We start from the raw sequence: 16,187 nt of genomic DNA on the forward strand, positions 1-16,187 counted from the left end.
TTTCGTTTTTTTTCTGTCAGCAATTTTTCAGGTGTTGCGAAATCGGCTTTCCCGGTTAACAGAATCAACTTGGTAACGGAATTAACAGGAACGAATGGCTGGCACAAAAACCAGCACAAACAGACCCGATCTATAGAGGGTGGGGGTTGGTGGGGTGCGGTCCGGATGCAAAATGCAAAATCGAATAATCGAAGGGCTCTCAAAAACGAAGGCAGCGAGCGTAAAGCGTGTAAAAAGCCTCCACAAACTCAATCAATCAACGGATGGAATAAAGCGCGTATACGCAGTGTTGTCCGTGCGATGCCAAAGTAACAAATGAACACACACACACAGTGCAAACATAGATACGTAGTACGTACGGACAAGGACACACACAGAGACAGACTCAGGTTGTTAGTCGCTTGTTTCGCACTGCTTGCCCAAATACCACAAAATCTATTTCGATTCGCAATCAAAATCCCAAATTCCATTTGTACTATGACGAGTCCAGGCCGGACTACGGCTGCCACTACGGCCGTACGAAAGGGGCATGGAATGGAATGCGTGCTCGTCGCGTGTGTGCGTGGAGTAGGCCGGCAATGGACGGGTACAGGGAAATCGTGGCCAACTTGTGCTTGAGTGCTTTCGTTTGTATTTAGTGGCGGACTTAAAAATACAGAAGCCTCCGACCAGATCCCGCTCCGGTTGCGTACACGGCTCTAGCTCCTGCCGTACCCATACCCCTGCCACCGGCTGCACCCACAAAGGCCGTGGCCACAAAACGCATCCGGCACTGACGTTGAACGATGAGCCGCCGCTGAATGTTGAGCGCTTTCTCTCTCTCTCTCTCTCTGTCTCTGTGTCTCTGTCTCTCTCTGCCATGTCCATTTCTCAGTCTCCAATGCCTTCTCTGGTTCCTGCTCCACTAGTTTTCGTCCATTCAGCTGCCATGTTTTCCAATTTTCGGCGCACTGCGTTGCATTCAGATTCATTCGATTGCAAGTTGCAACTAGAACCACAACAACAACAACAACAACAACAAAAACAACAGTAGCAGGAAAATCGTCGCTCGCTTTTCTCGAAATTTAGTCATTGTTCGCGAAATTGCTTATAAACGCGGCTCGTGTCCAGACCAATCCACTCCTTCCCGTAACCGCGCTCAATCTGACCCGCCATGTCGACGCTTTAGTCAGGATATAGACGGAGGTTAGAGAATTATCGGTACGGATGGACATACCTACGGTGGAGCTCCGCTTTGGCTTTGGCTTTGGCGTTGGCGTTGGCGTTGGCTTGGCGGTTGGACAACCGCAGAGAGCCGCTTTTTGATCGTCCGGCACTAAAGTAAAAATATTATTGCACTCCCGCGGAGGCCACCCCGTTCCCAGCCACGGTCCCATAGTGGGTCAAAAACACAACCAGGTCTACGCCAAGCCCCACCCTATCCGCTCTTCCACTGGGCAGCCTTTTGTGCCTCATCGCGAGTTCGGTTACTGGGAAATTTTGTGATTTTACAAAACGATTGAGTGGAAGAACCACTGAAGTTTACACCTCCAAAAATAAATGCAGACTTGTGCAGGTTTCAATGGAAACGATGGGAGCATCGTTAATTTCTTAGGAACCTAAAATATACAAAAAATTAGCTACGATAAAAAAAATGAATATAAGAATCAATAAAATGGCCGTGTACATGGCTTACCCCCCAAGAGGAGACCGGAGACTCGAGTGCGTCTTCTGCAGCACAGAAGGTCTCGATGTCTTGGCCGAGCTATCTGCCATGAAGGCTTTAATCATAGCCCCTCGGAAAGGTGATACCACTCTCTTAGGTAAAGAGATCCCAGTGAAAAACACTCAAAGCATTCGAAGAGTGGCATTTCGGTTAAACGGAATTATTACCGAATAATGTCTCTGTTCATAAAAATACGAATCAACGCAAAATTCAAAAGAAAAACTGAAACAAGCAATCCATGCCCCACAAAACCCCAAATGTCAAGTTCGTTGTCGTGTGAGAATAGTTGAAAAATATCATTATAGTTCGGAGCGTCGGAAGTTAAACACATAAAAATAAAATTCTAAATTTCTAAATTTTTGAGAAATATTTATTTCGGTTTTTTTTTTCAATTAGGTTTAAGCATAAAAGTGATTAGTTTTTTTTAGTTTTTAAAGTTAAGTATAAAGTGTACAACATAATTATACTTCTCCAAGATACACAAGGCTCAAAAATACTTCTCCAAGATACACAAGGCTCAAAAATACTTCTCCAAGATACACAAGGCTCAAAAATACTTCTCCAAGATACACATCTGTTGATTGTTTCACAAGAACCGAAAGCCGAGAGTAAGCATAAATTTGGGTTTTAGGTTGAATAAATAGATCAAAATTTAACTTTTTTCTAGGTTCATATTCATAATTACCTGGCCAAAAACAAACTACAAAACGTATGGCTTTAATCTTGGTGGCCCAAGAAGATAGAATTATACTTCATTTGACCGCTTTTCTACACATACCTACATAAATATGGGCACTCTACGTAAGCATAAATTTCGCTTTTAGGTTGAATAGATACAAATTTAATTTTTTTCTAGGTTCATATTTATAATTACCCGTCCAAAAAAAAAAACTACAAAACATACGGCTGTAAGCTGTGGTGGCCCAAGAAGATTCAAAACTACATAAATATGGGCACTCTACGTAAGCATAAATTTGGGTTTTAGATTGAATAAATATATCAAAACTTAATTTTTTTTCTAGGTGCGCATTCATATTTACCTGGCCAAAAACACACTACGCAAACGTACGACTTTATACAATCTGATGGGTCTGGGGGTTAGAAGTAGTCGCGAAACAATACTTTGTTTGGGATTCGGTGGACTAAACAGTGTAAGCATAAATGGTTTTAGGTTTATCAAATTAGTCTAAAATGTATCTTCGTTCTAGCTTTCAGTTATCGGAAATGAAATACTGGGTTAATCGGGTACAAGTGCTGATGAGGAAATCGACGGCAATACTATATTTTGTTACTAATAATTATATTACTCGTGATTATATTTTGATACTAAAATACACAAAGATGTTTAATTATTTGACTGAACCAGAATGGGGTAGGACTCTAAAAGTTTCCAGCAAAATGCTGATTTACTTTCGGGGACATGCATTGAATATCCCCATTCCCCTTTTGGAAAATTTTCCACAACTAAGAATTCTTTTCGATATACTCGCAGCTGTATAAAATCCCCCGAGAGAAAGGTATTCAAGATTTCATCTTTAGTTTTACAGATATTTCCAATGCAAACATGTATTATTTAAATAAAAGAATTTGTACGTTGTTCCAACCAACTCTGAGCCAAGCCAAGTCAATTTCTAATATAATCCTAGTATTATATAATATAAGCTTAAGAATTATATATTTTTATACAAAAAGAAACAAAGAGGTGTGTGATTATTTCATGGGGAATGGTATGCTACAAGGTTCTACACTGCGTATCGTACGAATCATCCTGGGACACAGCTCAGTTTTCATTTGCCAAAGGATTTGCCTGGGATGGATGCGACGCTGCTTATCGGGATAATTGCCAAATGACCAAATGGGGAGTTCCGGCTCCGATGGTTATGATGATATGCTATGATTTAGACTTATATTTTTTTTAGTCATCAAACACAAATAACATAAAATATAAAAAGGTAAAGCAAGCCTATTGATATACCCAAAATGTATTGAACTAACTGGCCCATTTGTTGTCAATAAAAATAATTAGACATCTTTGTGTATTCTAGTATCAAAATATAATCATTTTTAGTATCAAAATATAATAATTTTTAGTATCAAAATATAATCATTTTTAGTATCAAAATAAATAACAATCAGTTACTGCAAAGACTTCCAAGTGTACCCATTCATTGACGAAAAATGTGCATCTATTGGATTGCGAATAGTTTTTAATTTCCGATGTCCTTCGGAATCCATGCCTCCCCAGGAAGCGTGGTGTACTGCCCAGACGATTGTCGAGCCGTGTAGCAGCCGCCACGAAAAAGTTAAAAATTAAACCAAACAAAAACTTTACCACCACAACACTATGCTTACACTGTGTTCGATGTACCGCAAACCGAAAGAATTACGTGTGTGTACCTCTGTGTACGAGCGCAATCGCCGACCCTGAGCTCCGTTCTGATCTACGTAGAGATGGCAAAATCAACTGAAATGTTTCAAATGGTCAAAATTTTGATTTTTTTTTTTTTTTTTTTAAATTCATTTTTTGTTTTTTTTTTTTATGCTTTTTGTATAAAAAAAGAATCACTTTATGCTTAAACCTAATTGAAAAAAAAACCGAAATAAATATTTCTCAAAATTTAGAAATTTAGAATTTTATTTTTATGTGTTTAACTCCGGACGCTCCGAACTATACTGATATTTTTCCAGTATTCTCACACATCGAATTTGACATTTGGGGTTTTGTTGGGCATGGATTGCTTGCTCAATATTTACTTCGGGACTTCGGGGGGATATTTTATTGACCTGGGCAGTAGGCTGTGCTTGTTCACTCCGATCAAACACGAATCAGTCTTTATGATGGCCTATTCGATCAGCTAATGTCGGCATCCGTTCCTGGATGTGGTCGGTAATCTTTTAGCACGAATAAGAGTTATTGAAAAAGTGGAATTGCGACACTGCGTATCATACGAATCATGTTGGGGCATGGCGCAGGTTTCTTTCTGCCAAAGAATTCGCTGAATAATGTCCATCCCTTGTCCAGTGTCCTGGGATGGAGGCGACGCGACGCTGCTGTGCCATTGTCCGGCTGCTAATTTATCGGGATAATTGCCAAATGACCAAATGGGGAGTTTTATTACAGCTGCAGGAGTGGTGGAAGGAGCAGAGCCAAGAGCAGGAGCACGACTGATGAGCAAAGCACAAAAATTGCCAGACAACGGAACGGAATACCGACACCCCCACCCCATCCACCCCCAAAGGGAGAACTCATGTGGCACGTCTGGCTCTAGCTCTATCCGTACATCTGTATCTGTATCTCTGTATCTGTATTTGTATGTATATGTACATATCTATAGCTCTCTTGCTTATATGGCTTACCCTGCTCAACCTTTTGCCGTGGCTTCTCCCTTTCTGTGTATTTTTAATTGTAATTCATAAATTACATTATTTACCGACTCTGTGCGGAGTGCCGGGGGGGAAGAGGTGGGTTAGTTAATGATGCTGCCATTTGGGGATTGTTGCCCCGCACCCACACACACCCACACACACCCACACACACGTACACACGAGCTGGAAATCGATATCCCGAGGCACTGAATCCACAAAATGGCCTTCTCATAAATGTCAACTTTTGGGCCGTATTGTAAACTGTAAACGAAAGTGAATTGAATTTGGCACCTAACACCGCGTGCCGTGCCGTGCCGTGCCGTGCCGTGCCCTGCCCTTCCGAGGGTGGCGCAGAGTCAGTCGGATTCAATTTTGCACTGATTCAATTTGGATACTTTTACTTATTCTTTATGCAAAATTATTGCCGCAACGTATTGAGTCGGATCAGGGTCGGGTTTTGGGCCCAGGGAGGCCCAGGCCCTGCCTGGCAGGGTGGGGCTGTTCAACGAGTTGGAAAACACCCAGGGATTTCAGCAGAGACACCACCGAGCACCATGCCCCCCCCCAAGCACCGTGACTCCGCACTGAGACTCTCGCCGAGGCCTTTGCGTGTATGTAAATTCGCAAACAAATCACTCGAGCTCGGGAAATACCCTTAGGGGAATCCTTTAGTTATCCTTTAGCGATTTTTCAAATAAACATGCAACACATTTTTTAGAATCCCACCCCCCCGCCCCTCTCCACCCTTTGGAGACAAAGTTTGACGCGTTTTTTTTTTGTTGTCCTGGGGTATCAGATTTCCGCCAACTCGTTCGATCTCCCCTGCTGACGTGCATGATGATGATGACAATGCCAGAGTGCGCCTCGAGGACAATCGGCTGACATGTGGGAGCGTATACCGTTATGGGCCAGGCTAATGGCCTGCCGCGGGCCAAACGCCTCTGACTTTGACGGATTTTGCTCGCAAATTCGGTTTGATTTGCCTGATTAGCTTTTGGGGAATCCAGATCTCGCGAGGATGGAGCTAATCGCCTGGGAAGAGCCTAACGAAGGCACAATGACTCTCCAACCCAGCCCTTGCGGATTGGTTGCTGTGGATAACGATAGAGCTGAACAGGACACCAGTTTATTTATCTATCAAAAAGCTTATTAGCTACCGCGCAGGCTTCACGCAGGCTTCACGCAGGTCTTGCTGCACTCTTCTTGGGTCTCGAACTGATTTTCATTGCCGTTGCAGCCTCCATAGAAGAACACTTCGCATTCGTTTTCGGCTTTTTTGTAGGTATATCTGGGCAACACCATCCGACACAGTCCCTTCACACCCGGCGGCTGATCGCAAGGCAGTGCCTCGGCCACGTTGACAGCGCACGCTCCACACAGCATCCAGAAGAGGAGCAGCAGCTTCATTTTGGCTCAGGTTCGGCTTTGGGCAGATCCAATGATGAACTAATCAGTTTCCTGCTGTTTTCACTGGCTCTTGGCATACGGCAGAGCAAATCCATTTTGTAGGATTAGTTTCGGCTTTGCAGTGGAGTCGAGGGCCAGGCCTTAACACTCTGAAGGTTCTGGTATAATAGTAATTACATATGGTTATGGAACATACGAATATATTCAACCCAATCGATAATACGATAAAAGTTCTATAATACACGTGTTCGCTTAGAAGTTCCGCCTTCAATTTGTCATGGAAAATGGAGTATAATTCAAAGAATCATATATAATATAGCTGCTACGGCCGCGACTCTACATAATCTGTCAGTAGGGCTTCCCTCCGCCACACATTGGGAGCCCTGTTGAAAACCAAAGACCGATCCCAGCTACCAATAGAGATGACGAGTTGCTTATTCCTCCTGAAGGCATATTTCCTGATATATTTCCCCGGATAAGGGGGAAACCGGGTCTACAAATGTCTGAGGCCGAGCTTACTCCAGCCTGAAGTAGGTGCCTTACAAGATCTAGCAATCGTATGGTTCTGATGCCACTGCCACCGTTTCTTTCAGTGTAGCTTTGCTTGCCGTGAACCTCGGCATTCCATGACTTAATTAGCGAATGCCGTGTCTCGGTCGGAGGCGACAACGGCACAAAAGGATCTGCAATCAATATCCAAGTGCAAGTGGGGGAGGGCGGGCCACGCCCTGGAATGCACGTCATTATGACAATGGCGAGCCACCTCCTCCGCGGTGACCCCATTCACTTCTCCCCGCAAGCACGACTCCTTCTGGGGTTTCCTTCCACGGCAGCTGCGAGAGAGAAAAAAAAACTGTCGCGTTGCAACAAAGTTGAGTTAAAATCTGCTGCTCAGCCCCAGTCCCCCCCCTCTTCAGCTGCTGCTCGCCTGCTTGATAGTTTTTTGCAGCTTTTTCTCGGTTCTTTCTTGTTTTTATTTCACAATTTTTATTTCATACATATACACACAGATGTGGGAGTATCTGTGCATGTCTGTATATTATATTATTGCAACGCGAACCAATAACCATCGAGCGGGCAGCTGGAGACGCTGATGCTTCAGAATGCCATTGGCTCTGGCTGCCCATCCTCGTGCCGGACACAATGGCCACCCCCCCCCCCCCCCCTGCCCCCTGCCCCCCTGCCCATCCATTGACCTGATTCACCTGTCCGCACCCAGAGATATCTTACGGATGCGACTGGGAATACCAACAAAAAAATAGCTGGCAATGGCAATGTGGGTTGTCCTTCCCATTTCCCCATTTCACATTTCACATTTCCTTTTGTGTTGTGGTTATGATAGCGAAGGTGCCAGCAAGTCGAGCGGCAGACCACAGAGTCCGCCGCCTGCCGCCTGCCGCCCACATCCTTGGGTTACGGGATGGCAAGAGGTCATCCCGGGGGGGTCCTGCCAATATAATTTATTGAAGTTCTGGCATTTTTCAAAATGAAATTCTTTTTAACGATGATTGAACCTCGTACGTGGGTGTATGTGTGTCCCACTCTGTCCCTCTCTCTGCCTCTCTCTCTCTCTTTTACTCCCTCTCTGGAAAAAACTTGGATCCATTCCATTCTGATGGGTTTTGCACGTTTGGCCTGTCCATTGAACGCCATATTATTGGTCGATTGAAAAGTAAAACATTTTTTATTATCCGCACGTGTGCCGTGCCACCCACTGCCACACCCCTAACACAATGTACCGTTATATGACCAGGAGCAGAGAGAGAGAGAGAGGGGGCTGGGGAATCTAGGAGCAGGTTGTGGGTGTGGGCGTGCCTCTGACCACCTGTCGTCCGATGGGGCATCCATAAAACTTTCGACCCAACAACTACCCTTGGGTGAGCCGCCTCCAGTTACAGCTTTCTCTGAGCTCCTTTCTCTCGCTCTCTCTCTCTCTCTCTCTTTCTTTCGCTCTCTCTCTCTGTCTCTGTCTCGGCCAGGTGAGCTCATGGGTTTTATGATGCCCGACCCTCCCACAGCCCAGCCTCGACCCACTTTCGGTTCCTTCATATTTGATAAGCAAGTTGGTGGGTTTTTTTTCCTTTTTCTTTTCCTTTTTACTGTTGCGCCCCATCAATATCCTTCAACTGCTCGCCATCTCTCTCTCTTTCTTTATATTTCTCCCATTTCTCAATCTGTCTTTCTCTTTCTATCTCTATGTTTCTTTCTCTCCCTCTCTGTCCCTCTTTCTGTGTGGTTATAAAAATATTTCATTCAATTTTTTATTCCTGTTTGGCGCTTGCTTGGCCCTCTCGCTCGCTCTCGCTCTCACCTCACCTCACCTCACGCTCCTTTCTCTTTCTCTTCTCCACCTACTTCTTCCTCGTGCTCTTCCTTCTCCTTCTTCTGTCTCACTTGCACTGCTCCGTTTTTATGTCCAGCGATTTATTTTGCCGAGCCAGCGGACCACACGGTTTCTCATTTTTTTTGTTCCTTTTTCTCCTCCACTTTTGTTATTTTTGCTGTCTTTTCTCTCTCCGCCTTTCGGCGGCCACAGGTCGGCGGTGTCCTGTATACTCTCCCCCTCCCCACTACCACCTCCCCCCCTTCCTTGCAGCCGTCTTCGGCTTCATAATTTCCCGCCCTGTCCAGAGCATTGTCTGCTCTCTCTCTCTCTGCTTTCTCCTTCAGTGGGTGGGTGGCTAGGGGCCTGGTGGGTGGTCCAGGGTTGCCTGGGAAAAATAGCGCGTTTCCTCATCGAATATGTCTGTGGCCACTGCTCCTGCCTCAAGTCTCTTCTGGTCAAGTCGGGGCCTCGGGTGGGCTCGTTTTCCCTCGGTTCGGTTTGGTTGGGTTCGTTTAGGCCAGGTCCACTCCCTACCTACCTCCCTACCTCCCTGCTGGCCATGTTTGTTTGCACTTTTATAACAATGTTAGCCAGTCCGCGCTTAGGCCATATACTCTCCCTTCCACCGACTGTGGTTGATGTCATACCTCCACCACACTCGCATGGGGTGTCAAGATATACGAAGATATTTATAGCACATGCTAAGAACGTTGCGAATGTTGTCAGTTATGGAGCTCCTAAGTTTTAAACAATCTCTGAACAGCTCTCAGAAGTATAAAGAGAACGCCTCCTTGTTGAAACCATTTAATTAAGGAAGAATAAAAGATAAACATATCTACATGTATGCCAGCCAACCCCTGGCTCACTCGCTTCGCTTCTTCGGCTCATATGGGCACTCAAAGCTCACTTTACTGGCCCACGACCTGGTGCCATATGTCCAGAGCTCCATCCATGACATCTTACCGCCCCAGTCGCTCTCCGTTCACCTGGGCATCAGCCTCCTGCAGCTGGAACATTTTCCAAGAGGGGAATGGGGATATCCAACCCCATTCTGCTTCAGTCAAACAATTAAACATCTTTGTGTGTTTTAGTATCAAAATATAATCACGAGTAATATAATTATTAGTAGCAAAATATAATATTCCTATCCATTCACCCGATAACCACAGTATTTAATTTCCGATAGCCGAATCCTAGAAAGAAGATACATTTTATTTTAATTTGGCAAACCTAAAACCATTTATACTTACAGTGTCAAAACAAAGTATTGGTTCTACTTGCGATTCTACTCGGAGCCCCCAGATTCATCAGATGCCCGTATTTATGTAGGTTTGTGTAGAAAAACTATCAGAAGAAGCCGTGTTGTACCTCATTGCGCCGCCACAGTTTACAGCCGTACGATTTGTAGTTTTCTTTTCGCCAGGTATTTATGAATATGGACCTAGAAAACAGTTAAATTTGTATCTATTTATTCAACCTAAAAGCGAACTTTATGCTTACGTAGAGTGTCCGTATTTATGTAGGTTTGTGTAGAAAAGCGGTAAAATGAAGTATAATTGTATCTTCTTGTGCCACCACAGTTTACAGCCGTATGTTTTGTAGTTTTTTTTTTTGCCAGGTATTTATGAATATGGACCTAGAAAAAAGTTAAATTTTGATCTATTTATTCAACCTAAAAGCGAAATTTATGCTTACGTAGAGTGTCCGTATTTATGTAGGTTTGTGTAGAAAAGCGGTCAAATGAATTATAATTGTATCTTCTTGGGCCACCACAGTTTACAGCCGTATGTTTTGTAGTTTTTTTTTTGCCAGGTATTTATGAATATGGACCTAGAAAAAAGTTAAATTTTGATCTATTTATTCAACCTAAAAGAAAAATTTATGCTTACGTAGTGTCCGTATTTATGTAGGTTTGTGTAGAAAAGCGGTCAAATGAAGTATAATTGTGTCTTCTTGGGCCACCACAGTTTACAGCCGTATGTTTTGTAGTTTTTTTTTTACCAGGTATTTATGAATATGGACCTAGAAAAAAGTTAAATTTTGATCTATTTATTCAACCTAAAACCCAAATTTATGCTTACTCTCTGCTTGCGGCTCTTGTGAAACAATCAACAGATGTGTCTTGGATGGATCTTGGAGAAGTATTTGTATGCCTTGTGTATCTTGGGGAAGTATTATTATTTTGTACGACTTTCACTTTATGCTTAACTTTAAAAACTAAAAAAAAACTAATCACTTTTATGCTTAAACCTAATTGAAAAAAAAAAACCGAAATTAAAAACCGAAATAAATATTTTACAAAATTTTGAAATTAAGAATTTTATTTTTATGTGTTTAACTTCCGACGCTCCGAACTATACTGATATTTTTCCAGTATTCTCACACGACGACGAATTTGACATCTGGGGTTTTGTGGGGCATGGATTGCTTGTTTCAAATTTTCTTTTGAATTTTGCGTTGATTCGTATTTTTATGAACTGTGCATCCATGGCATCTTCCCGCCCCAGTCGCTCACCGTTCACCTGGGCATCAGCCTCCTGCAGCTGGAGCAGCAGCAGCTCACCTATCTGCAGCAGGCGCGCATCCTAGAGCCCCTCAAGCATCTCCTGCCCACCAAGGTGCTCGTCCAGTCACAGCCTGCCCAGGAACCAGCTCTGGAGGCAAAGCCCGTCCTCAACGTACCCGTTGCTGCCGAGGGATGAGTCATTCCCAACAACAAGTTCTAGGTTTAATCCATATTCCCATATTTATATATTGTTTGTCGTAATAGTATACATATTCATATATACATACACACGTACATGTGTTTACTGGAAATATTTGTAAAACTAAAGATGAAATCTTGAATAATAGCATGCCCTCGGGGGGTTTTATACATCTGCGAGTATATCGAAAAGAATTCTTAGTTGTGGAAAATTTTCCAAAAGGGGAATGGGGATATTCAATGCATGTCCCCGAAAGTAAATCAGCATTTTGCTGGAAGCTTTTAGAGTCCAACCCCATTCTGCTTCAGTCAAACAATTAAACATCTTTGTGTGTTTTAGTATCAAAATATAATCACGAGTAATATAATTATTAGTAGCAAAATATAATATTCCTATCCATTCACCCGATAACCACAGTATCTAATTTCCGATAGCCGAATCCTAGAAAGAAGATACATTTTATTTTAATTTGGCAAACCTAAAACCATTTATACTTAGTGTCAAAACAAAGTATTGGTTCTACTTGCGATTCTACTCGGAGCCCCCAGATTCATCAGATGCCCGTATTTATGTAGGTTTGTGTAGAAAAACTATCCGAAGAAGCCGTGTTGTACCTCATTGCGCCGCCACAGTTTACAGCCGTACGATTTGTAGTTTTCTTTTCGCCAGGTATTTATGAATATGGACCTAGAAAAAAGTTAAATTTGTATCTATTTATTCAACCTAAAAGCGAAATTTATGCTTACGTAGTGTCCGTATTTATGTAGGTTTGTGTAGAAAAGCGGTAAAATGAAGTATAATTGTATCTTCTTGTGCCACCACAGTTTACAGCCGTATGTTTTGTAGTTTTTTTTTTGCCAGGTATTTATGAATATGGACCTAGAAAAAAGTTAAATTTTGATCTATTTATTCAACCTAAAACCCAAATTTATGCTTACTCTCTGCTTGCGGCTCTTGTGAAACAATCAACAGATGTGTCTTGGATGGATCTTGCAGAAGTATTTGTATGCCTTGTGTATCTTGGGGAAGTATTATTATTTTGTACGACTTTCACTTTATGCTTAACTTTAAAAACTAAAAAAAACTAATCACTTTTATGCTTAAACCTAATTGAAAAAAAAAACCGAAATAAAAAACCGAAATAAATATTTTACAAAATTTTGAAATTTAGAATTTTATTTTTATGTGTTTAACTTCCGACGCTCCGAACTATACTGATATTTTTCCAGTATTCTCACACGACGACGAATTTGACATCTGGGGTTTTGTGGGGCATGGATTGCTTGTTTCAAATTTTCTTTTGAATTTTGCGTTGATTCGTATTTTTATGAACTGTGCATCCATGGCATCTTCCCGCCCCAGTCGCTCACCGTTCACCTGGGCATCAGCCTCCTGCAGCTGGAGCAGCAGCAGCTCACCTATCTGCAGCAGGCGCGCATCCTAGAGCCCCTCAAGCATCTCCTGCCCACCAAGGTGCTCGTCCAGTCACAGCCTGCCCAGGAACCAGCTCTGGAGGCAAAGCCCGTCCTCAACGTACCCGTTGCTGCCGAGGGATGAGTCATTCCCAACAACAAGTTCTAGGTTTAATCCATATTCCCATATTTATATATTGTTTGTCGTAATAGTATACATATTCATATATACATACACACGTACATGTGTTTACTGGAAATATTTGTAAAACTAAAGATGAAATCTTGAATAATAGCATGCCCTCGGGGGTTTTATACATCTGCGAGTATATCGAAAAGAATTCTTAGTTGTGGAAAATTTTCCAAAAGGGGAATGGGGATATTCAATGCATGTCCCCGAAAGTAAATCAGCATTTTGCTGGAAGCTTTTAGAGTCCAACCCCATTCTGCTTCAGTCAAACAATTAAACATCTTTGTGTGTTTTAGTATCAAAATATAATCACGAGTAATATAATTATTAGTAGCAAAATATAATATTCCTATCCATTCACCCGATAACCACAGTATCTAATTTCCGATAGCCGAATCCTAGAAAGAAGATACATTTTATTTTAATTTGGCAAACCTAAAACCATTTATACTTACAGTGTCAAAACAAAGTATTGGTTCTACTTGCGATTCTACTCGGAGCCCCCAGATTCATCAGATGCCCGTATTTATGTAGGTTTGTGTAGAAAAACTATCCGAAGATGCCGTGTTGTACCTCATTGCGCCGCCACAGTTTACAGCCGTACGATTTGTAGTTTTCTTTTCGCCAGGTATTTATGAATATGGACCTAGAAAAAAGTTAAATTTGTATCTATTTATTCAACCTAAAAGCGAAATTTATGCTTACGTAGAGTGTCCGTATTTATGTAGGTTTGTGTAGAAAAGCGGTAAAATGAAGTATAAATGTATCTTCTTGTGCCACCACAGTTTACAGCCGTATGTTTTGTAGTTTTTTTTTTGCCAGGTATTTATGAATATGGACCTAGAAAAAAGTTAAATTTTGATCTATTTATTCAACCTAAAACCCAAATTTATGCTTACTCTCTGCTTGCGGCTCTTGTGAAACAATCAACAGATGTGTCTTGGATGGATCTTGCAGAAGTATTTGTATGCCTTGTGTATCTTGGGGAAGTATTATTATTTTGTACGACTTTCACTTTATGCTTAACTTTAAAAACTAATCACTTTTATGCTTAAACCTAATTGAAAAAAAAAACCGAAATAAAAAACCGAAATAAATATTTTACAAAATTTTGAAATTAAGAATTTTATTTTTATGTGTTTAACTTCCGACGCTCCGAACTATACTGATATTTTTCCAGTATTCTCACACGACGACGAATTTGACATCTGGGGTTTTGTGGGGCATGGATTGCTTGTTTCAAATTTTCTTTTGAATTTTGCGTTGATTCGTATTTTTATGAACTGTGCATCCATGGCATCTTCCCGCCCCAGTCGCTCACCGTTCACCTGGGCATCAGCCTCCTGCAGCTGGAGCAGCAGCAGCTCACCTATCTGCAGCAGGCGCGCATCCTAGAGCCCCTCAAGCATCTCCTGCCCACCAAGGTGCTCGTCCAGTCACAGCCTGCCCAGGAACCAGCTCTGGAGGCAAAGCCCGTCCTCAACGTACCCGTTGCTGCCGAGGGATGAGTCATTCCCAACAACAAGTTCTAGGTTTAATCCATATTCCCATATTTATATATTGTTTGTCGTAATAGTATACATATTCATATATACATACACACGTACATGTGTTTACTGGAAATATTTGTAAAACTAAAGATGAAATCTTGAATAATAGCATGCCCTCGGGGGGTTTTATACATCTGCGAGTATATCGAAAAGAATTCTTAGTTGTGGAAAATTTTCCAAAAGGGGAATGGGGATATTCAATGCATGTCCCCGAAAGTAAATCAGCATTTTGCTGGAAACTTTTAGAGTCCTACCCCATTCTGGTTCAGTCAAACAATTAAACATCTTTGTGTGTTTTAGTATCAAAATATAATCACGAGTAATATAATTATTAGTAGCAAAATATAATATTCCTATCCATTCACCCGATAACCACAGTATCTAATTTCCGATAGCAGAATCCTAGAAAGAAGATACATTTTATTTTAATTTGGCAAACCTAAAACCATTTATACTTACAGTGTCAAAACAAAGTATTGGTTCTACTTGCGATTCTACTCGGAGCCCCCAGATTCATCAGATGCCCGTATTTATGTAGGTTTGTGTAGAAAAACTATCCGAAGAAGCCGTGTTGTACCTCATTGCGCCGCCACAGTTTACAGCCGTACGATTTGTAGTTTTCTTTTCGCCAGGTATTTATGAATATGGAACTAGAAAAAAGTTAAATTTGTATCTATTTATTCAACCTAAAAGCGAAATTTATGGCTACGTAGAGTGTCCGTATTTATGTAGGTTTGTGTAGAAAAGCGGTAAAATGAAGTATAATTGTATCTTCTTGTGCCAGCACAGTTTACAGCCGTATGTTTTGTAGTTTTTTTTTTGCCAGGTATTTATGAATATGGACCTAGAAAAAAGTTAAATTTTGATCTATTTATTCAACCTAAAACCCAAATTTATGCTTACTCTCTGCTTGCGGCTCTTGTGAAACAATCAACAGATGTGTCTTGGATGGATCTTGCAGAAGTATTTGTATGCCTTGTGTATCTTGGGGAAGTATTATTATTTTGTACGACTTTCACTTTATGCTTAACTTTAAAAACTAAAAAAAACTAATCACTTTTATGCTTAAACCTAATTGAAAAAAAAAAACAGAAATAAATATTTTACAAAATTTTGAAATTTAGAATTTTATTTTTATGTGTTTAACTTCCGACGCTCCGACCTATACTGATATTTTTCCAGTATTCTCACACGACGACGAATTTGACATCTGGGGTTTTGTGGGGCATGGATTGCTTGTTTCAAATTTTCTTTTGAATTTTGCGTTGATTCGTATTTTTATGAACTGTGCATCCATGGCATCTTCCCGCCCCAGTCGCATATTCATATATACATACACACGTACATGTGTTTACTGGAAATATTTGTAAAACTAAAGATGAAATCTTGAATAATAGCATGCCCTCGGGGGGTTTTATACATCTGCGAGTATATCGAAAAGAATTCTTAGTTGTGGAAAATTTTCCAAAAGGGGAATGGGGATATTCAATGCATGTCCCCGAAAGTAAATCAGCATTTTGCTGGAA

General features: G+C 41.5%; 1 protein-coding gene and 3 long non-coding RNA genes across 19 annotated transcripts; 1 reads left to right on the forward strand and 3 right to left on the reverse strand.

The window, feature by feature from the left end:
• The first annotated feature begins 257 nt into the window (after window positions 1-257).
• LOC108163465 lies at window positions 258-3,039 on the forward strand. 10 transcript variants are annotated; one of them, XR_004473181.1, is made up of 6 exons: window positions 258-308; window positions 2,102-2,313; window positions 2,373-2,506; window positions 2,562-2,667; window positions 2,728-2,856; window positions 2,914-3,039. It is a non-coding gene; the product is annotated as an uncharacterized LOC108163465 (long non-coding RNA). The 10 variants fall into 10 exon arrangements; XR_004473183.1 differs by having other exon boundaries at window positions 294-308; window positions 2,134-2,313; XR_004473182.1 differs by lacking the exon at window positions 258-308 and adding an exon at window positions 337-351.
• Window positions 3,040-3,736: 697 nt separating this feature from the next.
• Window positions 3,737-4,375, reverse strand: LOC117189109. Its single transcript, XR_004473188.1, has 2 exons — window positions 4,058-4,375; window positions 3,737-3,963 (listed from the first exon to the last, which is right to left on the reverse strand). It is a non-coding gene; the product is annotated as an uncharacterized LOC117189109 (long non-coding RNA).
• Window positions 4,376-6,181: 1,806 nt separating this feature from the next.
• On the reverse strand, window positions 6,182-6,521 carry LOC108163463 (kunitz-type serine protease inhibitor-like). The gene has a single exon (XM_017298759.2). It carries the CDS (start codon window positions 6,476-6,478, stop codon window positions 6,239-6,241), a length of 240 nt encoding a protein of 79 aa, XP_017154248.1. The 5' UTR covers window positions 6,479-6,521; the 3' UTR covers window positions 6,182-6,238.
• Window positions 6,522-9,881: 3,360 nt separating this feature from the next.
• On the reverse strand, window positions 9,882-15,765 carry LOC117189106. Of its 7 annotated transcripts, none has more exons than XR_004473164.1 (12): window positions 15,565-15,765; window positions 15,371-15,505; window positions 13,817-13,951; window positions 13,567-13,757; window positions 12,448-13,509; window positions 12,256-12,388; window positions 12,004-12,196; window positions 10,886-11,950; window positions 10,500-10,634; window positions 10,305-10,440; window positions 10,055-10,245; window positions 9,882-9,997 (listed from the first exon to the last, which is right to left on the reverse strand). It is a non-coding gene; the product is annotated as an uncharacterized LOC117189106 (long non-coding RNA). The 7 variants fall into 7 exon arrangements; XR_004473163.1 differs by lacking the exons at window positions 15,371-15,505; window positions 15,565-15,765 and adding exons at window positions 10,694-10,826; window positions 14,011-14,146; XR_004473161.1 differs by lacking the exons at window positions 15,371-15,505; window positions 15,565-15,765 and adding an exon at window positions 14,011-14,146.
• Window positions 15,766-16,187: the final 422 nt, after the last annotated feature.

Source organism: Drosophila miranda, chromosome 4 (genome assembly GCF_003369915.1).
Source record: "Drosophila miranda strain MSH22 chromosome 4, D.miranda_PacBio2.1, whole genome shotgun sequence".
Classification (NCBI taxonomy): Eukaryota; Metazoa; Arthropoda; class Insecta; order Diptera; family Drosophilidae; genus Drosophila; species Drosophila miranda.